This window comes from Canis lupus, chromosome 24 (genome assembly GCF_011100685.1).
Source record: "Canis lupus familiaris isolate Mischka breed German Shepherd chromosome 24, alternate assembly UU_Cfam_GSD_1.0, whole genome shotgun sequence".
Classification (NCBI taxonomy): domain Eukaryota; kingdom Metazoa; phylum Chordata; class Mammalia; order Carnivora; family Canidae; genus Canis; species Canis lupus.
The window spans coordinates 37,870,388-37,897,837 of record NC_049245.1 but is presented as its reverse complement, the minus strand read 5'-3'; the positions used below and the strand labels follow the sequence as shown (position 1 = coordinate 37,897,837).

The following is a 27,450-nucleotide window of genomic DNA, read 5'->3' as shown; positions in this document are numbered from 1 at the left end:
TTTATCTTTATCCCAGAGTTTAGAATAGTAACTGGTACACTTGATGTTTGTTAAATGAAAAGGGGGGGGGGGGGGAAATCAAGTTAAAAATCCCATCTGAATGTAAAAAAAAAAAAAAAAAAAAAAAATGGCCATGATATCCAGAGAAAACAAAACTTCAAAGAATTAAAAAAAAAAAAAAAAATCTGGGTCCTGTAACAGACACTAGTCATATCAACAGCCCAACTTTTGAAAAAATCCTTCACTAATTTGAGAAGACACCGGATGGTGTTCCAATTGTAGACCTCAGAACTCAAATACCCAGCCATTTTTGCAGCTGGGATGGAGGCATGGGACTAGGCCCTCCCCACCAGACGCACCTCAGGAGACTGACTCAAAAGAGCAATCCATGTCAAGTGATTCTGCTTCCTGTCCCCTGAGCAGTGGCCAAAGTGCTGGGCTCTCTGGAAGAGCAGTGAGGCTATTCTAGCAGTTTCCTCTAGAGCTAGATGGGGCAGCATAGCAAAGTGTTCTCAGGTCAGATCTGTGCATGGTTTGGGGCATCACTCCTGGAACTACAGCTTCAAGGCTGTCCCCAAGATTCTCAGAAGCATCTCATCTTACTTTCATAAGCCCCTTTCCTACTTAAGCAACAAGAGTCACCTGCTGTTGTTACCTGTCCTATAGAGAACCAAGTTTGGGATGCCCAGGTGGCTCAGCGGTTGAGCATCTGCCTTCTGCCCAGGGCATGATCCTAAAATCGTGGGATTAAGTCCCTCATCAGGCTCCCTGCATGAAGCCTGCTTCTCCCTCTGCCTCTCTTTCTGTCTCTCATGAATAAATAAATTAAATCTTTAAAAAAAAAAAAAAAAAGAGAGAGAGAGAGAGAGAGAACCAAGTTTGCAGGAACTACCAGAATTGTTTAGGAAGTCATTCTATAGAACAAGCAATAGTTCCCATGTTTGTCCACTTTCTTGTTTCTTGGTATTTAGCAGAACCAGCTTTTGTCCTGGAAGTAAGAAGCTGAGACACGGGCCAGCCATCTTTACTCTGCTCTCCTGGTCTCAGTTATATATTTCCACAACTCCTTGGGAAAAAGTCACAAAAAACCTGCTCCATCTTTACAACAAAGGTTGAGGCATACCCATTCAAAACATGGGTTACAAAAAACAAAAAAACAAAAAACCAAAAAAAACAAAACAAAAAAAAACAAAAAAAAAAACAAAAAACCATGGGTTACAATGTTTCACAGTTAAAAGTAAGGATTATCCTAATTTTTAATTTGATGGTTAAATAATACCATCCTTTTATGTTAAGAGTCTATATCAGAGGTTGCAAACTGATGAGTAAATCTGACCTGCAAGGGCTTTGTCTGATCCACAAGCTTTTAAACTTAAAAAAATTATAGCCAGAGATACAAAGATTTCACATTGGGGCAGCCCAGGTGGCTCAGTGGTTTAGCGCCGCCTTCAGCCCAGGGCGTGATCCTGAAGACCTGGGATCAAATCCCACGTCAGGCGCCCTGCATGGAGCCTGCTTCTCCCTCTACTTCTATCTGTCCCTCTCTGTCTCTCAAGAATGGATAAAATCTTTAAAACAAAAACAAAACAAAACAAAACACAAAGATTTCACATTTACATCTGTCATTTCTCAGGAATATAGACCTGGATGCGACAATCAGCTGGAGAGCAGAGACCCTTTTGACAAGGCATGTATTCTTCAACTTACCACAGATACTGACCAAATCTTTTTTTTTTTTTTAAGATTTTATTTATTCATGAGAGACACAGAGAGAGAGGCAGAGACACAGAGGGAGGAGCAGGTTCCATGCAGGGAGCCCGACGTGGGACTCGATCCCAGGACTCCAGGATCATGCCTCAGGCCGAAGGCAAGCGTTCAACTGCTGAGCCATCCAGGGATTCCCCCCAAATCTTTCCTTTTAATTTTGTATATAGAAGTTAGGCAGACTATCATTTTAAGAAAATGTTGTTTAGTAAATAAACATAAAAACACCTATATCTTGTGCTATTATGAAATACTGGTATAAAATAGATTAAATCAAAATAGAAAAGGCAAACTGAAGGGGAGAGATGGGGAGCTGTTTGGTGGTGTAACATTTCAGCCATGCAAGATATGGGGTTCTGGGATGTGTTACACAGCATGTGCATGTGGTTGACAGTATGTATTGTACACTTGGAAGTTAATGAGAAGGTGAAAGCTGTGTGTTTTGCCACCATAAATAGAATCAATATTTATTGATGTTAATCACTGCATTAACCCAAGTGAAAAAAACAGGACAAAATAACGCAGAAAAAGGACTTGATGAATTCAACAAAAACTTACCAAACTATAAAAAGAAGGAAACTTCTTTAATCTGATAAAGGATAGCTACAGTAAAGTAACAAGTAATATTGGTCAAATAGTCAAAGTTTTTCACCTGAGATCATGGAGATAAAAATGCTCACTATTCCACTTTAATTCAATACCGTATTTGGCATCCTTGGCCAGTAAGAAAGTAAAAGAACAAACTGGATAAGGAAGAAAGGACAAGGGAGGGCAGGAGGTTGGGGCTCAGGCTTGAAGATTCCAAAGCAAGCCAAACCACAGTAAGACAGAGTACAATCACTGCAAGAAAAAAAATATTTTTTAAGCCAGCAATTTATGAGAAACTGACAGAATGCTAAGGTGGTTTCCTTAAGCTTACTAGAAATATCTTTGATATTAATTTGAAGTATTCAATAGAATGACTCTTTCCCATATAATTAAACTAATTTACATTTTTAGACATTTCTTTAGAAAATATGCTATCATTTGAAGTAGAGAGAAGACCCAGTGTCTTAGTAAATAAACTGTCCTTAAGTATATCATCTGTGATCAATTCAGGAAGACTAAGTTTACTACAACTTGCCAAGCATTAAAATAGACGATTTAACATATTTTTTGAGGGGCACCTGGGTGGCTTAATCGGTTAAGTGTCTGCCTTTGACTCAGGTTGTGATCCCGGGGTCCTGGGATCGAGTCCCACATCAGGCTCCCTGCTCCATGGGAATCCTGCTTCTGCCTCTCTCTCATGGATAAATAAACAAAATATTATTTTAAAAAAAGTATTTTTTGTTGGGGGAGGTGGAGAAAAAAAAGCAGAACAGAGAAATGATCTGTCAAAACACAAAATCCTGTCACTTAACATTAAAATTCACATGTTCACAAAAACAAAAAAATAAAAAATAAAATTCACATGTTCAAAACAGCTTCCAAATGCTGAAAACACAAGCCACTTCTCAGAAACTGTATTAAAACCCATTAATAACTACAACATCCAATACATTACAACAAAAAAGCCCCTTATAAAAAGGAGCCCATGTATTCAGTTATTGGACAATCCCAGTCTCTCTTCCACGCATTCCTGGAAAAAAAAAAAAAAAAAAACGAAGAAATGTATCTTTTGGGTAACACAGGGCAATCAATCCACATCTTGCTCAGGTCAGGCTCTACCATCCACTTCAGTACTGAGGAAATGTTCCATCGATTTTGGCAGCCCAGGCCATGAGGCCCCCCACAACATCCTGAACTGTTAAAGATTCTAACTCCTGGACTGCTGTCAAAGACTGCAGGATCTTCACGGCCTTCTGGGAGTCATTGCCCAGTTTGCAAATCACATAAACTGGGAAAGCTGCCCCTGCCTGTGCGCCCTGCTTCCCTTCCCGGATTGCTTCTCCTAAGAGTTTCAGGCTCTCCGCGTTCCTCCGCTCCAAGTGTTTCAAAGGAATGTGCAGGGCATGAGGCAAACGACAGATGTCCACCTCCACTTGAGGTCTGACGTCCAGCAGCAGGTGGGGTGAGCCGGAGTCCAGAAGTCGCTTATAGTCGGCGACCGAAACTCGCTCCTCTGGGCTCAGCAACTGCAGGGAGCGGCACTTATCGGTGGCCGAGGAGCTGCAGAAGGCTTCGTAGTCCTGCAGGGCAGTCACAGTGGGCCGCTCGCCGCAAGCTGCACAGTCAAGCCTGCGGCTCCGAAGCTGAATACAGCGAAATTGGCCCCTGAGGGCATCAAAGATTAACAGGCTGCGACTGTAAGACGGACCCAGACCTGCTGCGATCTTCAAAACTTCCAGCGCCTGCAGGCAGCCCAGGACCCCAGTTACGACACCGAGCACCCCGCCATCCGCGCAGTTGGTCACAGTCTCCGCTGGGGGTGGCTGGGGGAACACGCAGCGATAGCAAGGCCCGCCGTCGTAGTGGTACACTGTGATTTGGCCCTCGAAGCGCAGGGCGCTAGCGGACACGAGAGGCCGGCCGGCGAGCACACATGCGTCATTGACCAGATAGCGAGTGGGCACGTTGTCAGAACAGTCGGCCACCACGTCATAGCGGCGGACGAGGTCTAGCGCCGTGGCCGGCGTCAGCGCTTGAGCATAGGGCACGCACTCTACCGCGGAATTGAGGCGGCGCAGCGAGGCAGCGGCCGAAAAGGCCTTAGCCTGACCGGCCAGCGCCTCGCCGTGCAGCACCTGCCGGGCCAAGTTGCTCATTTCTACTACGTCGTAGTCCACAAGGCCAAGGCGGCCTACGCCGGCCGCGGCCAGGTACTGCGCCAGCGGGCAGCCGAGCCCGCCGCAGCCCACGACGAGCACCGAGGCGGCGGCCAGGCGCAGCTGTCCGTGCACTCCCAGCTCCGGGAGCACCAGCTGCCGGCTATAACGCAAAATCTCCTCCCGAGACAGAGCGGCCTTCGGCGGCAGGGGTGACACCGGAACCCGCCGCTCGGGCGCCTGCTCCGCCAAAAGAGCCGCCGCCAGTCTCTGCTTCAAGGAACTCAGCTCCTCCTCACGCCGGGCAACTTCTGCCTGCAGAGCGAGCACCTCCTCCCTGGAAGCCATGGCGCCACTCCTGGAAGTCGTCCTGAAAGGCACTTCCGGTTCCGGCTTGCCGTCTCCTAGCGACTGGAATAAACTAAAGCGTGGCCACGGAGTTTGGGGGGGAAAGTGATAAGTAGACATGAACCTCACGAATAAACGCTCAGATTCAACATTAATGTTTCGCAGTTCCTGAATATTTCCAATGGAATCACGAAGAGAGCTTTCGGAGAGCTAGAACCCTTCCCCCTAGACACGCACATAGCCCGTTCCCCCCCCCCCTTTCCGGATTTGGTACGGTCCGACCCGTCCCCTTCCCGCGCCGCGTTGACGTCATTCCGCTTCCGGCGACTCGCGCAGTTCCGCGATGGCCTCCGAGGAAGCGAGCGGTAGCCCTCGTAGGTCTCGGCGGGAGCCGGAGGGGCGCGCCCCGCGACAGGACAAGTATTCGGTGCTGTTGCCTACCTACAACGAGCGCGAGAACCTACCGCTCATCGTGTGGCTGCTGGTGAAAAGCTTCTCCGAGAGGTAGCGTGCCCGCCTCCCTCCCCGAGGAGTGAGATGAGCTGGCTTCGCCGGCCCGGGTGTCGGCGGTTGGCTGCGCGAGGCGGCTCTGCGCGGCCTGCCTTCGGCTCTCGAGGGAAGCCCTGGAGAGGAGGCCACCCTTGGGGCGAGCAGACGCGGATGCTTCTGGGGTTGTGTCGGGGTCTCATGCCTGCCCTTGGGTGTTGTGAGACGCCCCGTTTATTGTACACTCCCGTCCCCCTCCCCCTTCCCCCGTGTGCTTTCCCTTGTTTTCCTTTTTTTTTTTTTTTTTTTTTTTTTTGGTCGGGTTGGGCATCCTTTGGTTTGCAGCGAGATTGAAAGCTTGACCTCCCTCTTTTACTTCTAGGTGGTCAGGATGCGGCAGGAGCCGGGAGTCTGAGCACGCTCACTCCCGCCCCCGTGCCGAGTGCTTATGTAAGCATGAGGTTTGATCTCTGTGGGTTAGGGAGCTGCTGCTGCTGCTGCTGCTACTGGGCTGGGCAACTTCGTTGGTCACTCGTGGATGTCTGATAACGGTCGTTAGAAACTGGACCTTTTAGAGTTTGAATTTGAAAGCGTTATACGATATATTTGAAAAAAAAATTTTTTTAATTTATTTATTTATTTATTTTATTTTTTTATTTTTTTCAGAAAAATCCTGGTATCGGTAGAGAAGTAACTTGTTTTAGGGTTGCACCAGCGGGATCATGGGTGGGACGGATGGATCTCTGAAGGCCTTTCCATTATCAACACGGACCAACTTAGGAAATTAACTTTTGAAAATGAGACCATATTCCACATGACTGTGTTGTAATGTAACCGGGTCATCCCTGGACGCGGATTATTTCTAGGACTTTTTTGTTTTCCCCTTGTTGACGTTTGCTTTACAAATGAAAACAGGGGCTTTGTTCACACGGTATTTTCCAGCATTTAGATAAGGGCTCAACACATAGTGGGGGCTTATTTATTAGAAGAATGTTGCAACAAATAACACCCATACTTTTACTAGTGTACTGGGGATAAAGTCTTCAGGATAGAACTGCTGGGTCAACAGATGTGCTTAAAATTGACAGTTGTTGGGGTCCCTGGGTGGCTCAGCGGTCTAGCACCTGCCTTCCGCCCAGGGCGTGATCCTGGAGACCCGGGATGGAGTCCCACACCGGGCTCCCCGCATGGAGTCTGCTTCTCCCTCTGCCTGCGTCTCTGCCCCCCACCCTTCTCTGTGTGTCTCATGAATAAATAAGTAAAATCTTTAAAAAAAATTGACAGTTATTATACAATTGCTCACCCCCCCCCCTCCAAAAAAAGGTTGTGCCGACTTAGGACTGTCATTGGAAGAGTGCCTGTTTCCCCACCAACCAGTCAACCCGAGCTTTAGTAAACTTAACGTTTTTGGAAATGCTACTCTCCAAACATTGCTGTTTTTACTATAATTATTTCATTGGCATAATTATCTCAATGTGCCTGGCTCCTCATAGTTTTTTTTTTTTTTTAATTCATACCTTTTCTCCTCTTTTTAATTATCTTTTTATTTTGGTTTCTATAAGCACTTTCCACAGAGAAATCGTCATATCGTCAATCTTGTTCAGTGTGTCTTCTGAGTCTCACATATTTCTTGCCTTAATCAGAGATGTTTAATGAAGGAAACGATTTTCATTTCAGATGAAGTCAAATTCCTTTAACTACCTTACCCTCAGGTGGTCTGGGCACCGTGAAGTGAGAGAAAGTATAATTTGCTAACAAATGACTTCATTTATTTATGAAATTTGGCTCTTTCAACTTACCAACTAGAGTCAACATCTTACATATTTCTGCTTGTAAAGCAATTGCCCAAAAGCCCCTCGAGCAACTGAAGTCCTGGTATTTACTCTTAACCCATAGGCTGGGTTTGAGTTTAGCTTTCTTCCTAGTTTGTTAGGGCTGACTTTTTTAAAACATTTAACTGTGGAATGTGTTTTCTGATCAGTTTTCTTACATGTTCTTAGTATGGACCAAGAGGAAACAGTGTTGGAGGGGTTTTGCTGCGCTTCCTATAGTTTCCCCATAAGTTTCCCAATAAAGTAATAAAAAAAAAAATCTTCTAAAACAGGGTAGGGGAAAAAATAGTGATCACATGTACAACCAAGTATTGTGTTGGCTTGTTTTTAGAATAGAAACTATAACATAAAGAGAATGGAAAGCCCGGAGAGAGATGTTTATTTTGAAGCACATTGAAATCTTATGTAATTCTGTGTTTTTGTATTTAATAGTGTGAGATAACGGGTACAGCTATTTGAAATAATGGTGTAAAAGATTGACACCATTTTATTTTTTTAAGATTTTATTTATTTATTCATGAAAGACAGAGAGAGGCAGAGACACGGGCAGAGGGGGAAGCAGGCTCCATGCAAGGAGCCCGATGCAGGACTCTGTCCTAAGACCCTGGGATTACGACCTGAGCCAAAGACAGATGCTGGACTGCTGAGCCACCCAGACATCCCTGTGTCACCATTTTAAAGAGGGTTTTTTTTTTTTTAATGGGTGAAATGAAATAATTGTTCCTCATTATGTTATTTAAATCTATTTGGGATTAAGTTTAAGAGAATATTCACTCAGCTCAATCAACCTGAGATATCTTTTAAATGTACTTTTGAAATATTTTTTTTAATTTTTATTTATTTATTTATGATAGTCACAGAGAGAGAGAGAGAGAGAGAGAGGCAGAGACATAGGCAGAGGGAGAAGCAGGCTCCATGCACCCGGAGCCCGATGTGGGATTCGATCCCGGGTCTCCAGGATCGCGCCCTGGGCCAAAGGCAGGCGCCAAACCGCTGCGCCACCCAGGGATCCATGAAATATTTTTTATAACTAAGATTTGATATTAAGGTTATACAATTCTATTTCTAAAGTCTGTAAGTAAAACTTTGTGATATCATATATATAATTGCTCTGATTTTTTAAACTAAAGAGTATATTTTCTGAGAATTTTTTTAATATCTCAGGACTTCATCATAGCATTTTTCAGCAACATGCTGAGTTTGGAGGTGAAATACTAAATGCTTGACATTTATTTCATTTGGTAATTGAAGTTTTCCTTAGTGATTACTCTGACAAATTCCCCTTATGCTCGTAAGAATAAAGAATTAGTAATTTAAAAATATTTTTTAATTTGAAATGTTGTCTCCAAACAATACAAACTTTCACTTTTTTTAATTTTAGTGGAATCAATTATGAAATTATAATCATAGATGATGGAAGCCCAGATGGAACAAGGGACGTTGCTGAACAGCTGGAGAAGATCTATGGGTCAGACAAAATTGTAAGTCGTGAACATTTTTTTTATATCACTTGTGTTTGTCTAGGGGAAAGACGAGAAATGACAATGCTTAAATTCAATCTATTTTTTTTGGAAACTGGAACAATAGAAAGCATTTTATACACTTGGAATTCAGATGCATTTTCATTGTGCTTATTAAAGTTTTATATGCCTTTGGTTGTTGGGTCAGTAGTAATTTTACAGCAAAGTAGTCAACCTTTGTTTTTTTGTTTTTAAAGATTTTATTTATTTATTCATGAAAGACACACAGAGAGAGAGGCAGAGACATAGGCAGAGGGAGAAGCAGGCTCCATGCAGGAAGCCGGATGTGGGACTCGAGCCCGGTACTGTGGGATCACACCCTGAGCCAAAGGCAGACATTCAACCGCTGAGCCACCCAGGTGCCCCAAGTCAACCTTTAAATAAGCTGTTTTTATAACTTACTCTGCAGATAAGTTTCCTTGAAGGGTAAAATTAAAGCATGATACTGAATTGATAAGGAATGTTACTGAACTAGATTGCAATTAGTAATGCATGTCTTGATCTTTCTGGCTCCCTTTTTTGGAACTATAAAACCTTGTTAGCTGGGAAGGGTGATTGTTTTCATGTGGAATTTGGCATTTCTATTTTTCAGAGCACTTGCCATCTTTCTTTTTATCTGTAGAACAGTTTTACCAGAGTGGATTGACTTTCTAAGTCTTAAATTTTAGATTTTCCCACAGTACTTTAAAGGATGTTGTTTTTCTACTGGAGTAACTTAGATGTAGAATTCATTTTATAATGGCTTTATAATTTTTGTTTTTGATCACTGGTTTATTTTTATAATGGTTTGTATTTATAAGTGTTTGAATATACTTGTGAGCTCAGCTTTAGATAATTCTTGGGCCAAAAGCATTCAATTAAGTTCAGATTTAATTAGAAAACACATTCTAGGCATTGGGTATTTTACATACAGACTAGAGTTTTTCAGTCTTGGCACTATTGACATTTGGGACCTAATTCTTTGCCTTAGATGGGGGGTAGGGCTGTAATAGGACATTTATTTATTTTTTATTATTTTTTCAAAAGAGATTCATGAGAGAAAGAGAGAAAGGCAGAGACACAGGCAGAGGGAGAAGTAGGCTCCCTGTGAGGAGCCTGCTGTGGGACTCAATCAGGACCCCAGGATCACACCCCGAGCTGAAGGCAGACATTTAACCACTGAGCCACCCAGGCATCCCTGTAATTGAACATTTAAATCATCCCTGGACTCTACCCACTAGATGCCATTAGCAGCCCTTCTCCCCAAGGTGGCAACCAAAATGTCTCTTGAGTAGCATCAAATGACCCCTTTTGGGCAAAATTGTCCCTTCCTCCCAAAAGAGAACCATCAGTATAGACATAAACAAAAATCTCTTGGAGAACCTTTATTGATATTTGCATTTTAAGAAAAGGCAATTAAGCATTATAAAAAGCTTTCACTGGGTACACATATTCTTACTTAATCCTGACAGTGAAATAATTTTTGTTCAGTTAGATGAGGTCGTGGTCAGTAGGAACAGTTTAAAGGAAAGAGGTTGACTCTTATACACGTGGTAAATCTCTTCTATGCTAGTTATTCTTTCCATATCACACATGGGTAACTCAAAGATCTATCACACCTCCAATCGTCTGAATATCTCCTGATGTACAGGAGGAGATTAAAAATTGACAGATTTTCAGCCTTCTAGTAGTAACAGGTTCATATTTTTGGTTAACAGTTCCCCAGTTTTTCTTTAGAGACTGTGAACCAATGCACTAAATCACATTTGTTATTATATAGAATACTCTGAGTTATATGTTGTTACTTAATCTGGGAGCAGCAACCTGACAGTATTTTGAATACTTTTGTCAGAGAACTTCATTCAGCCTTGAGTTGTAATTGATTGGTTGATCTTAGGGTATGTCTACTAAATTGAGCTTTTTAATTTCTAAAACAATGTGGCCCTCAAAAAGTTCCATTTTTCCCATCAACCCCATAAAATTCAAAATAATGAAAAAAATTGTATCAGGATTAGGATTTTCCTGTATTACCAGGGAAATCCCGTTCCTTCATTATTTTATTACTGACCTTTGAATCATTTAAACTAGAAAATTATTCCCCCCAACAATATCAAGCCATGCTGTGGATGGTGCTTACTTGCTTTTAGGTGATGTGTGTGTTTAGTTGGGAGAGGAGATGGAGAAAAATTATTGAAGATTTCTTAGAATATCAAAATATTCAGCATGGATGCTTTGTTTGCTAGTCTTTCAAACTGGTTAAAATGAATATTTCAGAAAACAAAGTTGTTTTTTCCCTTTAACCTAAACTGAGATGAGAGTTTGTCACTTTCCAAGGTTACACAGCTAACAGTGAAGATGGGACCCTAGAAAAATTGAAGGTACATATCCTGTATTGTTAACCAGGGTTACTGGGCAGGAGGGTCTGAGATTAGGCTTCAGCCTTTCCTTGTTGAACGCATCTGTTACATTTGATTTAGGTCATCTGTTTCAGCCTCCAACTTGAGATTAATTTAAGTCACCTATGTTATTTCATAGTTTAGTATTTTTACAAATTGTTATTTTAACAAAATGTAATATATGTTCATTAATTTTAAAATGTCTAATACAACTGTGGGATTGAAAGATTGATTTCTGTTGTTTATCCCTAAGTACCAAAATATTAACTAACAGGAAGATCAGTACCTTAGTGTACAAAAACAGCCTTTCTTAGCTGAAGATTTGTTTTTCTTTTCATTCTTCTTTATTTCAACTTTTTGAATTTGAGAGTGTGGTCCACTCAAATACCGTGTGATCCTAGGTTTTCTAAAGTGTCATCAAGATTTTTTATGACAAGAATTTTATACAAAATAATTTTTTTGTTAAACAAATTATAGCATCACATGAAGTATCTCATAAGCAGTTGTGGTAAGCATTCTTCAAAGTATGTCTGTGCATACTTTCTGTGAGCTCACAATGGTTCTCCTTATGGTGCATTTCACTACTTTATGCCATCCTCATTAACCTGAAGGGGTGGAAAAGGGAGGGGATGAAATTAAGGATTGGAAAGTAAAGCAGTGAAACAATGGGAACTTTTTATTGCATAATAAATGGAAAACTACATTCTTGTTATAAAATGAAAAAGTTACTGATAGAACTGAAGTTGCCTTTGATGAGCATTTTTGTGATCCACCTCCTAGTCCCTTCTCCAGGGGAGACCCCAGTCAGCAAGTTGGTGTGGGTTGCCTCAAACCTTTGTGCATATATGTTTGTGTGTCTACATTTGTAGAACTAGGCAATGTAGTGTTTTTTGTTTTTAAACATAAATGCAATCTGCCTCTATCATTCTGTTGATTTTTAATTGTAGCTGAGAGATTTTTTATCACTAAATTATCTCACTCTTTTAACTCTTCCATAATACTCTATCATATACAACATGATTTATATTTTATAAAAACTTGAGAAAAAAATTTTCCAGTAGGAAAAATCTAAGAAAAGTATTATAGAAAATCTAAGGTAAACTTTAATGGATTTGTTTTTCTCAAGGCAGACACCAGGTCAATATTTTGTCAGTAACTATCAATCAAAATCAAAACCTAAAAAAAAAAAATCAAAACCTAACATAACTTTTTTGATTTTGTTCACTGAATGTCTAGTTTTCTATATAAGAGCTAATTGAGCAGGAGTGTATTTTATCTGCGTTCCTCCCCAAGACCTACAGCAGTTTGCATGAAGTTAAAAAAAAGAAATTAACTGGTTGAATTGAACAGAAAATACTTTGTTTAGAGATTTGCAGTCTGAGGTAGCCCTCTTATACCCTGGCATACGCAGAAGGGGACAAGATAGGCTCGGGAGTGAGTTTGTTTGAGCCCCGTACCTCAGAAACTTAGAGTCAAAATCTTGGCATTCTACTTTTTCATAAATTTCCAGACAAAAGAAAAAAGCTAAGCAAGTAAGTCAAGATTTATATATGAAGCAAAATAATAATAATAATAATAATAATAGACTAAGTGATTGACAAACAGTAAGAAAAGAAAAATTTTAGTTTTCTTGTTGGGCATATAATTCTTAAAGTCATGTCATTGGGCCAGTAGAGAATGTAATGAGGTCTCCAAGCATAAAGTCAGGATAAGTTGATGCAGTGATGGCAGCATTTAAAATCATAATAGGAATTCAAAGAAATAAGTGTGCATACTCTTGCATCCAGTGATTCCACTTTTATCATGCCAATTACAGAAATAACAGGATTTCTGCAAAAGGATATATGTACAAGTATCTTTATTATAGCAATATTTGTTTTTTTTTTTAATTTATTTATTTATTCATGAGAGACACACACAGAGAGAGAGAGGGGCAGAGACAAAGGCAGAGGGAGAAGCAGGCTCCGTGCAGGAAGCCCAACGTGGGACTCAATCCCGGGTCTCCAGGATCAGGCCCTGGGCTGAAGGCGGTGCTAAACCGCTGAGCCACCCGGGCTGCCCTATAGCAATATTTGTAATAGCAAATACCTGGAACCAACCTGACTACCATTAAATAATGACCATATATTGTCTGCCTTGTAACCTTAAGCCAAAGAAAAAAGAAATCAACATAAATAAATAAAATCACAACAGGAATTGAGAAAACAAACGTGGCTATCAAGTACTCCAAGAAGTTACAGGATAAATGAGTTAACGGGATGCCTGGGTGGCTCAGTGGTTGAGTGTCAGCCTTTGGCTTGGGGCGTGATCCCGGGGTTCCAGGATGAGTCCCACATCAGGCTCCCTGCATGAAGCCTGCTTCTCCTTCTGCCTCTCTCATGAATAAGTAAATCTTAAAAAAAAAAAAAAGAGTTAAATCCTTGGTTTTCTTGGGGGAAAGAATCAACAGATATTGTTCAAAATGATAAATCAAGTAATAGACATAACATTGTTTATATACTATTTTCTGGTGGATAGCTCCAGAAAAAATGTTCAGAATATGACCTGCAGGATTAAAGTGAAAGAATGTTGTTTTTCCAAGCTGTTAAACTATTTGATTTGTTACTAAACATTTTTTTTGCTTTGGCAAAAAATGTTAAGCATACTTGGCTGTAAGGTCTAATAAATGCACCTATATTTTAATTTAAAGGAATAAACACCTATAATAAAGTTTTTTTTTGTTTTGTTTTCTTGGGGTTTTTTTGTTTGTTTTAGTATTTGTGTTAAAATGCCATTTCTTATTCTTGCAGCTTCTGAGACCACGGGAGAAAAAGTTAGGCCTAGGTAAGTAGAACCTCTTACCCCTCATACCTGCTCCTTGCCTTGGTAAGATTTTCCAGTGTGTATTTTCCTAATTTGGAACAAGGCCAAAATACAGTGACCTCCTGTGATGGTTTTTAATGATCTTAATGACATCTAAATAGTTTCACTGGAGTTGCCTGTATCAATCAAGGTCCACTTGGGAAAACGGAAACCACTGTCAGTCTTTCAGTACAGGGAATTTAATACGAAGAATCTGGTTACATAGGTGAAGGAATGCTGAGAAGCCAAATGGAACAGTGAGGCTACTCACTAGTAATAGCCAGAGGTTGCTTCCATCCTAAGAATGGAGCAACAGTTGGAAGAGATGGTGCTTTTGGAGCCCAGGAACCTAGGCTGTTTAGAAGGGGGTACAATGATGAAGTGGGGGTCCCTGACAGGAGCTAGAGCCATGGAGGATATTCAGTCATTGCTGGGTGGGAGGCAGGGTAAGGAGCATGGGGGCTCATTTAGACTTTTCCTTTTCTCTCTCCTAGAAACTATCCCCTCCTGCCTTCCAAAACTATCCAGTTGAGCCAATTGAAGAGACCACCTGGGAACTGTATTTCCATCAATGTAGAGCAGATTAGGGAAGGGCCAGAGAAGGTATCAAATGTTTTGGACCAGCACACCACTTTAGCCAATAATCTTTGAAAATTTCTATATAAGTTGCAAAAAGTTATTTATTTTTAAAAACTTTTCTAGTTTTTAAACAGGGTTATAGAAAGTCTCAGATGAACTAAGTCATTCTGAGATGAATATCTCAGTGCCTTGATTTCTGTTGTTGGTTACAGTTGCTTATGTTGAGAAGTGGTATAATTTCACTGAAAAATTGGAAGCACAGTTCTTAAAAATTGAGCATTTGCTGTCTTGAAGACCATCAGTTCTCATGTATCATCTAGTGTTCTGAATATCTGAACCCAGAGGTTCTTTGAGATTGAAATTATCTGGGACCTGCCATGAAAGCAACCAAGAATTCCTGACCAGTCAGTGGAAATCCAAAAAGCTGTGATCCTCACTTTTTACCAAAAGAAATTAGAAGAGTTCAGCCTTGTTATAAGATACTGTGGTGGTTTGGAACTAGAGAATGCGGGAAGTCCCAAATCCCCACTTATCCTTATCTGCCAGGTCCCTGGGGAACTTTTAGGCAAGGAGGTGGCTAAGTAATTGCAGGCTGCGCCTTTGACCCCAAATACCAGGCCAGGGCTCTAGTGTACTAGGCTTACAGTGTAGATGACACTCAGTGGGTAGCTTTTGTGGAAATCGGCCAGGAGTGATGGGAAAAGCAGAAGCAGGGAAATAATTGTTAGCTGGGGATCCAAGCATCAGAAGGTGGTGCTTGGGACTAAGGTGAGGTTGGAGATGAAAGAATGGAACAGAGAAGTGTATTTAATAGAGAATAAATAAAGATTTAATTATAGTTTAGTATCGCCTTTAAGGAACTAATGATGCTTTTCAGATGCTTAATTTCTTCCCTGTTCAGGTATATATTTAAGCATTTCTGGCAGTTTTCTTTAATGGATTCATTTTTAGGAACTGCGTATATTCACGGAATGAAACATGCCACAGGAAACTACATAATTATTATGGATGCTGATCTCTCCCATCATGTAAGTGGTATCTTTCTTTATTAGTTATTCATGATAGTCTAAGCCTGCTTTACTCATCTAATGTTTATTTTTTCTAAATTTCAGCCAAAATTTATTCCTGAATTCATTAGGTAGGTATTTTTAATATTTGAAAGAATTATAATTCAAATCATTTATGTTAATTTTGGACTTATTTTCATCTTTTACTAATTAAAAATGCACATGCTATTTTAAGTTTGCTGTCGGAAATGAAACCAACATGTAGATCTGAGGCTCATAACTAGAGATATGTGACTAAATGAAATATTTTCGGGATAGTCAACAGATAATTCCTTTATTATCTAATCTAAATTCTCCCAGACTACAGGAAAAGATGGCAGGTCACTTCCCTATTGAGGGAAATTTAGCCCTGTATCATAAGGGTAAAACACCATGAACAATTAGGGTTTATTCCAGGAATGCCAGAATGGTTCATCATTAAGAATTCATCCATATAACTTATTTGTCACATTAACAAAGCAGTATGGTTAAGTCTATAGATATTAAAAGGTAATTCAATAACTGTACTTGCCACTTCTAATAAGACCTTGAAAATAGAAATAAAAGGAAACCACCTAAATTTGATAAAGACAGCCCAGTCCTAACAGCCATCTTACTAAATGGTGAAATGTTGAATCGTTAATAAACGCATCAAGGTAGACATACCAGCTGTCATTATATATTATGTAGACATTTTAAGTGATGTGAGAACAAGAATTTAGTGTAAACCTTAATAAAGCCTACAAAATTGTATTTTGCAAGCAATATAGTTGTATTAGAAAATCCAAGACAATTTGAAACCTCTCAGAATAAGAATTTAGAAATTGTTCTATATTGAACTAAATATACTAAAACAATTAGGTAATGTTACTCTCCTATTTCAATTACTTCAGCAAGATCTCATTAACAGATGGGAAGAAACTCATTCTTTTCCTTGCCCATTAAACCGCTATGTAATCTGGCCCTTGCCTCCCTTTCTGAGCTCATCATTGTGCTCTTCCCCTCCACTCGCTGCTTCAGGCATACTCCTTCCATTGCTGTGTCACATAGGGTGCTATGTTTTTTTGCCTTAAAATGCTCTTACCCTGGGATCCCTGGGTGGCTTAGAGGTTTTAGCGCCTGCCTTTGGCCCAGGGCATGATCCTGGGCTCCCGGGATTGAGTCCCGCGTCAGGCTCCTAGCGTGAAGCCTGCTTCTCCCTCTGCCTGTCTCTGCCTCTCTCTCTCTCTCTCTCTCTCTGCGCCTCTATGTCTATCATGAACAAATAAATAAATATTTTAAAAGTAATAAATAAATAAAATGCCCTTACCCTGCTCCTTAATAGCCAGCTACTTCTCATCCTTTGATCTCTGCATAAAGTCACCTCAGAGACATCTTCTCTGCCTGTATAATCTAAATTCCCAAGAGCCCCTTTGACCTGACAAGGAAATGGAACCAGGGGAATAGAAAATGTGTGGAAGATACAAAGAGGCCATATGTAGAAGAAAGACCAATGGCTAATAAACCTGAGGGAAGACACCCTGGGATGTTGTCAGGGAAACACGAAGCGAGATAACTGTGGCTGTATTTTATTACCTGTTAGTTTATCACAATTACAAACTTAAAGAGCAGCGCATCTAGCACAGATAAAATGGCAGGAAATGGACACACACAACTATTGCTGGAGGAAGCATGAGTTGCTACAACCTTTTTGGAAAGTAATTTCTGGTGATAACTATTCAAAATACTTGGAACATTTGTTTCCACTTTGGGTTGTATAAGCACGAGGATAAATATTTGTAAGAATGTTGCCACACGCTATTCATTGTGGTTGTGGTGTTGGGGGGTGAGAAGACCCACCATGAAAACAACCATACAAGTATATGGGTCCAGTGTTCTCTGGGCTATTTTTGCAGCTATTAGAAAGAATGTCTTTGTGGACCTATAGGATATCCATGATTCCATTATGTATATTGTTAACTGACAAAGGGCAGAATGTACCTTTTGGGGTTCCAGTTTTGTTAAACATCCAGAATCCCTGGGGTTTATATGTGTCTTCATTTCTCTGGAAGGGGAAAGGTATGGCGAGTTACCAGGCTGTTTTAGCACTGTTTAATGGGGCCAAGAACAGAATGGAGGGGGATTACGTTTTAGGATGGTTTCACATGGTGCAATCAGCAAATACAACTATTTTTTAGTTTTAGGAATTAATAAAGGAAAACAGGTTTGAAAATCTTACTTTGAAAGATTTCTCGGTGATATAGTTCATCTGTTTTCTTGACATTGTTTTTCTTGGCGAATCTTAAAAGTTCTTCTTGTGTAGCTCAAGAAAATAACTATTGAAAGGTCAATAGCTTTTTCTAATTGACAGCTAATTTATTTTTTTTCAACAGGAAGCAGAAGGAGGGTAATTTTGACATTGTCTCTGGAACTCGCTACAAAGGAAATGGAGGTGTATACGGCTGGGATTTGAAAAGAAAAATAATCAGGTATATACACATGCTGCGGTTTCTATAGTTTTTAGTGTAACTATTGGAAATTTGTTTTTGACGGGCATTTGAATTACATTACCATGCTCCCTTGGGATTTCTGGGATCAGATAGTAAACTTCCAATATGGACTCCCAGATAGCTCCTTATGTACAATTTTTCCCATGATTCAAGTATTTTATTTTGGATATTTTTCACCAAGGAAAAATCAGCATAAATCTTTGAACCTTTGTTAGAAATGGACTAATTAAACAAAATTAATTTTACTGGACCTTCAGCTTTAAGTGAACCTATTTGTATTTTCGGACTAAATAAGTGGTCTTTTTATATTTATGTGCACACGTGTGTGTGTGTGTATATAATGATTATAAATGAATGAGACACTTTATGATTTCAACTTTCACTAAGCAGCATAAAGTAGGGAGGCTTCGAGGTTAGACCTGGATTAAAATCCTGACTGTCATTTAATTCCTGTGTCACCTAGCATAATATATTGTACCTTTTCTGGCTTTACTTCCCTCAACATAAAATGAAAATGGAAACAGAAAACAGTTTCAGTTTCTATTATTATATAACAAATTATGTTAAAGTTTAGTGACTTAAAACAAGTATTATTTCTCTCAAGTCTGTGGCTTGGCTGGTGGCTCTGCGGGTTTCACCTGGGCTCATCCATGCAGCTTCTTCAGCTGGAGGGTCAGCTGAGCTGGAAGATTCAAAATGTCCTCATTCACATATCTAGTAGTTGGAGCTGGTTGTTGTCTGGGGCATCTCAGTTCTCTTGCACCTTCTGGAAAGCTAGACCAGCTTCTTTACATGGCATCCTAAGGGCAGCATCTAAGAGTACCAAGGCTGCAGCAGCAAGACCTCTTGAGTCTTAGGCCCCAGGGCTAACAGCATTATTGTTTTGGCCAAGGCAAGCCCATAATGAAGGGATGGGAAAAGGAGAATCAAAAGACCCACAAAGAATTTCTGACCATATTTAACCTATAGCACCTTTTTGTAGTTGTTGAGAAGATGAGATCTATTTTAGCCTATAAGGGATCTATGTCGCTTACTACTTAATATATGACAGCATACCTTTATATGTATTCTTACTAGTATTAGTGCTTTTTATTACTCTTTTCATTCTTATTGAAGATCCTGTTAATCTCAGTTCTGACTGTTTTAACTGTGGAACCTTGGGCAAGTCTTTTAAGACCTGTAAGAGTCTCAATCTTCAGTGAAATGAAGGGGTTGGATAAAACTGCTTTTTAATCCTGCTGAATATTGGAATCACATAGAGAGAAAGTCATACACAACTGTTCCTTGTCATTTTCCCATTCTCATGCACACACTGTAGACTGGATCTGTCCCATTCTCATTCACACACTGTGTGAATGGATCTCCATGGGTGGGGCAAAACAGTATTTTTCACAGGCTCTCTCTATGATTTTGTTGTGCAGCCAATGTTGAGACCAACAAGTGAGTGATCTCTCAGGCCCTCTGAATTTGGTCATTGCAGCTCTTATTTAAAATTAGGGAGTCCCAGTCAGAGACCCTTTACAATTTTTAGTTGGATTATTAAGTTGTATTGAGTAGCGTTTGTCATTAGTTGTTAATGTCTACTCTGACTTAGAGTATATACTCCTGAGAAAGATTATGTAATCACTTGCCCACAAACTCATTTGTATAGACTAGAATTTGAATCCAAGCCTGTTTGACTCTTGCTGCATTTTAATGTTAAAAACCCCAATTTAAAAATACATTCGCTTGATAGAGGTACAAATATATATGTATACGTACACCTATATACACATATGCTCACTTTCCTTTGACTAAACCCTTTTGAGGGGTAAGCTGTATCCTAGAATTATTGTTATTGGAAGCAACTTGAAAGGGAAAATGTTTTTGTTAGCCATTATCTCAGCTATATCCCTAACCATGTTATCTGTATAGAAATAACCTTTCCTAGGGAGGCCCTTGGTAGTTACCTAGGCTTTGGAGAGAAGCTCTTCTTTCCAGTCTGCCCCAGAAAACTTTTTTTTCCTGAATTAGAGCTCACTAAAATACCTGTAATACAAAAGTCACTTTTTCCAAGAGTATTTCAGATCTTTTTGAAATGTTAATAATAGCTATTAGTAATAGCTTGAAATTGATACTTAGTTGTGTTTGAAGTACATATGCTGTCATTGCTATAGACTGGATGTCTGCTAAAATGTATGTGTTAAAATACTTTACCTTCAAAGTGTTGGTATTTGAGGGTGGGGTCTTTGGGAAGTAATTAAATTTAGTGACCGTGGGGCACTCATAGTGGGATTATTGCCCTTTCAAGAAGAGACCAGAGGTTGGCTTCTGTTGCCCTCCTCCCCACTGTGAGCACATTGCGGGGAAGGCAGCCTCTGTAAGCCAGGAAGAGGGTTTTCACCAGAAGCCAGGTCGGCTACACCTTCATCTTGGACTTCCTAGCCCTCAGGACTGGGAGAAAGAAATATCTGTTGTGTTAGCTACCCAGTCTCTAGTATTTTGTTATAGTGGCCCAAGTAGACTGAAATGAACCTTTGTTCAATTTCCAGAGAGTGCCAGAAACCAAAACCCTTTCCCACTTACATACCTTCTTTTTTTTTTAAAAAAAGTGCCATTTTTATGCAGACTGACCTGTTGCCTGATTGAAACCCATGATCCTTTGTGCTTATTAGAATCTGAAAAGGAGACTCCAAATCCCTGATCCCTTTTGCTGTCTGAGAGATGTTCATAATTCTAAATGAGGACTGTTGGCAAACATGGAAGTTGAATTAAAAATCTGTTATCTTTCTTACCTAAAGCTTAAAAGAATGATTGTTTTATAGGTGCTCTCTAAATGTCCATTCAAAGGATAAAAGTCCCTATTTTCTCAAAAACGAGAGTATCAGATCTTTTACTGACTAAACTTTGTCTTCTATAAAATTGACATTTTTGTGAAATAGTGTTGCATGTATGAATTAGTGTAGCAGTTTTAGCACTTTGGTCTTCGATGTGTTTCTCTCTGTTTCGAAAATTATTTTATAAAGAAAATCTAATTGTTTTATTTAAACAGCCGCGGGGCCAATTTTTTAACTCAGATTTTGCTCAGACCAGGAGCATCTGATTTAACAGGAAGCTTCAGGTACAGTAAAAACTTGTGGTTTTATATTTTCTATTATTTCCAACTTCTTGCCTAAATTTCTTCATATACAATGGCTTATTTTTAGAAACGCTTTTCATTTCTACCCTATTTTTGTTTTGGAACACACAGAAAAAGGCACACTGAAGTTCCTTAAAAGTTGCTAATGAGGACTGAGCATCTTCTTAAGGAAAAATGTACTTTCTAAAGAGCATCAAAGACAGGGCTTAGGTTAGTATGCTTGTTAACATTCACATTGGTGCTCAGCCCCTAGCGGGGAACCCAGGGAACCAAGGTGGCTACCCATTGCTTATTCAGAACATTGCTATCACTGGTAATATGCTCCAAAGAACAGCACCTCTTCCAGCAATTTTCTGCAATTTCTATGAATATTTATAGCACTGTCCACAGAGTTTAAAATGTTAATGTTTTGGGTGTTTTCAGTTACCTTGATCTCCAAATGTTTTTTGTTTTTTAAGATTTTATTTATTTATTCAGGAGAGACACAGAAAGGCAAATATGTAGGCAGAGGGAGAAGCAGGCTCCCTGTGGGGAGCCTAATGTGAGACTCGATCCCAGGACCCTGGGATCACGACCTGAGCCAAAGGCAGACACTCAACCACTGAGCCACCCGGATACTCCTCTATATGTTTTTAATTTTAAAAATAAATTCTTGTTTAATTGGAACAAAGCCTCCTTCCAGGTTGGGGGGAGGGTAATTTATCTCTGAAACTGTATGTTGCCTGTCCAAACTTCATGCATTAGTTGATAATTTATATTACTTGGCATTTGCTTTTTTCCATTAAGTGATGTTAATTCTTTTGTCCTTTGTTAAAATTGACTAGGTTAAGATAGGAACCTAAGGGGAATCCCTGGGTGGCTCAGTGGTTTAGCGCCTGCCCTTGGCCCAGGGCGTGATCCTGGAGTCTTGGGATTGAGTCCTGCGTCGTGCTCCCTGCATGGAGCCTGCTTCTCCCTCTGCCTGTGTCTCTGCCCCCCAACCCCCAAATAAGTAAATTAAATAAATCTTAAAAAAAAAAAAAAAAAAAAAGATAGGAACCTAGGCATTGCAGGATTGAGGCAATCCTGGGAGGATACAGCTGTTACCATTTGGGGTCACAGTTAGACACCTGTCATGGGCAGATGTGCCGCCCCACTTTAGATGGGCTGCAGGCCAAACATAGCCCATCAGATTTACAAAGAGAGAGCAGCTGGGAAGTCCTGTGGGTGAACCCAGTCACTTTCTTCAGGAGCTCCCTGTTATTAAGTCCCCTAAAGGGACTTTGTTTATCCCAGGTTAATTTATTTAGTAGATCTCTGGGAAATAGAAACTGCTCAGACATTTTTGAGGAAACACCTGTTAATTACTGGGTTTGCTCTTGTCATCTCCTTTATATTGTTGATTAATCATCATCTATCAACTGTATTGTTACAATATTTGAAACCGGTTTTCTTCAGTCAACTTTAAAAATAAATTTTAAAATTTAAAGCTAAAACCAGTGGGTGGTTCTGCTTCAAATGATTCACTTTACTGTATTTTTACAATTTCTGGTAGTATGGTAGAAAAAAAATTTCCTAAAAGATACTAAAAATTCATTTTCAAAATTATTCTAAATTATTTACTAAATATTTCATGACTGTTCCGGTTCAGGACAAATGTATCATAATCATAAGCTGTGACAGTTTTTCTACATACAAATGATTAATGAAAGTTTTAGGTTTATAAATAACCAGTGAACTTTCAAAAAGTCAAGATACCTGTAAACAAGTATATATCTAGGTGTTCACGTATATTTTAATTTCTCACAGGTTATATCGAAAAGAAGTTCTACAGAAATTGATAGAAAAATGTGTTTCTAAAGGCTACGTCTTCCAGATGGAGATGATTGTTCGGGCAAGACAGTTGAATTATACTATTGGCGAGGTAGGCAGACTGATGGTAAATAGTATGTTGTATTCCTCATAAAGAAACAGGTTTAGACTTCTAGTAAAAAGTTTAACTTGCATGACTATTAAATATATGAAGTCTTCTAATTGTTTAGAATATCCATGCACCAAAGGGTGAAAAGTCACTTTCAAATTAAGTACATTTGACCTACCGAGATTTAAAACATTAATAGAAGGCACCATTCCCTTTTAAAGAACTAAAAGTTGCCGGTACCTTCTGCATCTTGCTTGCCCTTTCTTCTGACCACTCAGCATTGTGGGATGAATGTGTTTGCTCCTTTTCTTTTTCCCATAGCCAGGAGCCACTCAAATCATGAATCCATTTGCCATTTTCTATGAGTAAATGAAGAGGACAGGAATTATGGGGACAGGAAGTGGTCAGTAATATTTACAGCTAGCTAGTGAGCTCTTAGGAAAGGCTCTCCTCCTTTAACCCTGATGCCTTACTCATAGCAAGAAAATAACTAGAATGTCATATGTCTCCTGTGGAAGTGTTAAGATTTGTAACTTAACACTAAAACATAGTGGCAGATTTAATGGACCACTGAAAAAATTAAGTGAAAGGCCATTTTACTTTTGGAGTATAATTTTTTCTCAAAATACAGGTTAAAACTTTGTCAACAGCTTAATATTCAGGATCATTGCTTTTCATATGGGTGTAGATTTGGTTCATATGACTTATTTTTAGGTAATGAAATGTTTAAAGATTTGGAGGTACAGTTTGCTGTAAGAATCATGTAATTCTGAACCAACTTGAAGGACTTACTATCATAAGACAAATATTACTTGTATTGTATGCATGCTGTGCTTTCTTTCTGGTATTTTTGAAGACTGACTTAACGTATATATATATTTTTTACTAGGTTCCAATATCATTTGTGGATCGAGTTTATGGTGAATCCAAGTTGGGAGGAAATGAAATAGTCTCTTTCTTGAAAGGATTATTGACTCTCTTTGCTACTACATAAAAGAAAGTTATTCATTATACTTATCATGTTGAGTTCATTTAAACATAAAAGAAGCCTGCTTGCTGATTTTTATAAAATGTACTCTTAGAGCATAAATCATAAGGTAAGGTAAATTTCATACAAATCTTTTTTTCTGAGGAAACTCCATTTTATATGTCAAATTAAATTAGAAAAATGAGCAGTGTTTTCAATTTTCATTTACATTTTGCTGTATTATTAAGACTTGTAAATAAATGTATTGGGTTTTTCAGAAAATACTGAGCTTTCATTAGAGTATGTGAGTGCAGAATTTCTTACATGGTAAAGACTTTGAAGTATATTAAAAAACTGGATTCATAGCTCATTATAATAGATACCAGAAGTAAGAAGAATGTTAATTATATTCATGAAATATATATGGCTGTTTCTGTATATATGAAGAAGTAGACACCTCTGCCCCTTCTTTAAAAATGTATCTCAAATTTCTTAAACTAGATAAAACAATATGTTTAGGTCACAATTTCATCTGTCAAAGCAAGTTTATTTAAAATACATATTGTGAATTGGAAACTTGACATCCGTTGATTGCATAGCTATTTTTTTTTTCTATCTTCAGCAGTACCTTCTATCAGTAGGAAAAAATATTGATGACAATATTTTGTCAGCATCAGTAGTCTTGATGACTTCAATACTTAGCTGCTATAGTATTTTTAAACATCTTACTAAGCTTTAAGTGTTCCACCAGTGAGTGCACTGTTAGTTGTTCATTAAAGCCAGCACACATATTCTGTTTATCTACCTTCTCTAAGCTAAATGTTTCAAAAAAAAATTTTTAACTGTAGCATAGCTTATGGAACACATGGTATCTTTTAAATTTGTGGGAAGGCATACTTTGAGCAAATAAGCTTAAGAGCAAGTTGACTTTCCTTTGCAAGGAAGAGACATCTCTAAGTTATTTAATAAGCATATTTATTGAACAGTATTCCTAATTACATTTTCCTGGCTTAATTTGACTGCTAAAGAAATTTAAAATCTGATTTTTCAATTGCATTTCTAACAGATCATAATCAGAAATTAATATCAGACTATAAAACCTTTGGTGTCATTTTGAACATTACCTACTCCCATAGTTGAATCCATGGGACACATTCCAAAAGGGCCTCTACTATTCTATGTCCCTTTTACACAGAGCTGTTTAGCCATCCAGCACACCAGGGACCCACCTTCCTTGGGGAAGTGACATCTCTCATCATTAATAACTAGAAAATTCATCACTGTTTAATGTAGAATTAACCTAATGTAATAGAAATACAATACTCTTTTCTGTGGAGTGTTTAGATTCTCCTCTTTTTCATCTAAACCCAAAGATTTTATTGTCAAGTATATGGAGCAGAGATTAACTACCTCAGAGAACTCATTATAAATTATTGCCTTCTCAGACCTCACTAGAGTAGGTAGCTATCTTATGCCTTTTTAATCTTTTAATCTTACTCCCATAGTCACAACACTGTCACTACTAGAATTTATAGTAAAGAAAGTATTTAAGCAGTGAAGACTTTTTTCATGTAGAAGTTATTTAGAAAAGAATCTGGACTATTTAGATGCATTTCTGTAAGACATCTGATGATTTAAACACTAAAATCTCAAACATTTATATGTGAACCTAGCATCTCTTTTTACTTTGTAAATTAGTCCAAGGATAAAATCCAGATGTTTTCCCTTTGTATTATCACTGTATGAACTCTATACCTAAGGAAAACGAAACTTGAGATAAATGGTTTTGCTGATTTCATAGTAGATTTTGCCTGTCTTCTGTAACATGTAATTAGATTCTTCATCTTTGTTTCTCTAAATCAAATGCTTGTGCCACCCTCTCACACACACACACACCCTTTTTTTTTTAACTTTTCCAGCTCTTGTTTTCCTTTGAAATACTGATTTGGCTTTTAAAGATTTATCTTCTCACAATTTCAGAAACTAATGGAATTCTGTATTGGTTCAAATGGCTTGTTTAAACCTGCTAAGTGAAGTCTTAGACATTGAGCTATATGTAACCACAATCTGTACTGTTTTCAGTTTAGTCAGAATCTTTGAGATGTTAAGTACTGTTTGAAACTGTTTTAACTTGAAATTTAGAGAAACGGCCAAAGATCAGTGTATTTACAGAGCACACCTTAGGAAAACAGGCTTGGTTAATCCTTCATGATGGTGTTCCTTACTCTTCAGTATGTTTCGCCAATGACATACTCTTAGATACAGTCTACTCCAAAAGGTGGGTTCAAAGATGTTGAGACAACGTGTTGGTTGGGATTGACCTAAATTTACACGAGCTGTCCATGTGCTGTCTTGTGACATCCACATTGTGGTAACGCTAGAATGACTGTCCTTGGGACCACAGTTGACGTGTAGTTTTTGAGCGTCTTCTGGAGGCCCATCAGCAGCACCTTTTCTCCTCTTCAGGCTTCACCAGTCCAGAGGCCCCCAAACGCTAGGCTCCCATTTGTTTTCTTCAGGCCAAAGAGAAGAGCCCATCTTTGACTTGGAAGAGAGTCAGCCCCTGGCCACTAGGTAACCCACCCGCCGGGAAGGAACCGGGGCTCCGTGGGCTCGTGTCCCGTCTCCAGGCGGTGTGTGAAGCACGAGGCCCTCACACCTCTTTTAAGGCAGGAGGCATCGCGCTCGAGCGGCCAGGTGCCCCTGCCCCTCCCGCTACCGCCCGGCCCGGCCCGGCCCGCCCGTGAGCGCGCAGGCCTCCCAGCACGTGGAGCCGCCGGGCTGCCCACACGCCCCCTCCCGCCAGATGTAGTCCAGGCCCAGCTGGGCCCGCGCAGGGATCCCCGGCACGGCCACCTGACTGAGTGCAGGGCGTGCTGCGGCCCGCTGCTGGTGCCTCCGCCGCCGGCGCTGCGGCCAGAGGAAGGCGCCCGCCGTGCACACGGGCCTTGGAAGCGCACTGCGGCCATTATCCGCGGCGCCTCCTAGTGGGTCAATGGCAAATCCTCTTGGTTCTCGCGAGAGCTCCCCCTCAGTGGGGATTATATAATTTCCCTCAGGTGGGGGTGCTGGTGCCACCCTCCCTCCCAAAAAGTTAGGTGCAAGCCCAGGTGGGAGTGAGAGAGTGGTCCCTGGGGGACAAGGGGGGAAGGGGTGCTGTCCCCCACTGCCCCCCCCCACTTAGCTGGACAATGAGTCCTCTTATGCTAATGAGGTATTTACGTCACTTCCGCTCTTTCTCGGCCGCCATTTTGGCTAGGGCAGGTTCGGGGACTCGCTCCGAGGCGCTTGTATTGTCTGCTGAGGGGAGACGCGGGATCAGCCCCCTCCCCCGCCCGTTGCCGCCGCCGCCTCCGCCGGCCCGGTCTCCCCTCCGCCGCCCGCCGGGATCCATGAGCTGAACTCCCGCCCCCCCCCCCGGCCGCCGCCATCTTGTGCCCC

General features: G+C 40.1%; 2 protein-coding genes and 1 long non-coding RNA gene across 4 annotated transcripts; 1 reads left to right on the top strand and 2 right to left on the bottom strand.

Moving 5' to 3' along the window:
* Positions 1 to 2,327: 2,327 nt before the first annotated feature.
* On the bottom strand, positions 2,328 to 5,004 carry MOCS3 (molybdenum cofactor synthesis 3). The gene has a single exon (XM_038572602.1). It carries the CDS (start codon positions 4,974 to 4,976, stop codon positions 3,480 to 3,482), a length of 1,497 nt encoding a protein of 498 aa, XP_038428530.1. The 5' UTR covers positions 4,977 to 5,004; the 3' UTR covers positions 2,328 to 3,479.
* A 163-nt stretch (positions 5,005 to 5,167) lies between these two features.
* DPM1 (dolichyl-phosphate mannosyltransferase subunit 1, catalytic) lies at positions 5,168 to 25,807 on the top strand. 2 transcript variants are annotated; one of them, XM_038572603.1, is made up of 9 exons: positions 5,170 to 5,360; positions 8,556 to 8,655; positions 13,859 to 13,892; positions 15,441 to 15,517; positions 15,602 to 15,627; positions 17,908 to 18,003; positions 21,056 to 21,124; positions 22,931 to 23,045; positions 23,932 to 25,807. In XM_038572603.1, exons 1-9 carry the CDS (start codon positions 5,200 to 5,202, stop codon positions 24,034 to 24,036), a joined length of 783 nt encoding a protein of 260 aa, XP_038428531.1. In that variant the 5' UTR covers positions 5,170 to 5,199; the 3' UTR covers positions 24,037 to 25,807. The 2 variants fall into 2 exon arrangements, with proteins under 2 accessions (XP_038428532.1, XP_038428531.1); XM_038572604.1 differs by lacking the exons at positions 15,441 to 15,517; positions 15,602 to 15,627; positions 17,908 to 18,003; ... (1 more) ...; positions 22,931 to 23,045; positions 23,932 to 25,807 and adding an exon at positions 14,405 to 14,513 and having other exon boundaries at positions 5,168 to 5,360.
* On the bottom strand, positions 16,793 to 26,723 carry LOC111092107. Its single transcript, XR_005377977.1, has 3 exons — positions 26,189 to 26,723; positions 23,283 to 23,401; positions 16,793 to 18,706 (listed from the first exon to the last, which is right to left on the bottom strand). It is a non-coding gene; the product is annotated as an uncharacterized LOC111092107 (long non-coding RNA).
* Positions 26,724 to 27,450: the final 727 nt, after the last annotated feature.

Excerpts from the sequence above, each read along its gene's own strand:
- DPM1 (XM_038572603.1), top strand. The coding sequence starts at position 5,200 with ATGGCCTCCGAGGAAGCGAGCGGTAGCCCTCGTAGGTCTCGGCGGGAG. Across the intron at positions 13,893-15,440 it reads GGAGAAAAAGTTAGGCCTAG|GAACTGCGTATATTCACGGA; the intron begins GTAAGTAGAACC and ends ATTCATTTTTAG. Across the intron at positions 15,628-17,907 it reads TTTATTCCTGAATTCATTAG|GAAGCAGAAGGAGGGTAATT; the intron begins GTAGGTATTTTT and ends TTTTTTCAACAG.
- MOCS3 (XM_038572602.1), bottom strand. The coding sequence starts at position 4,976 with ATGTCTACTTATCACTTTCCCCCCCAAACTCCGTGGCCACGCTTTAGT.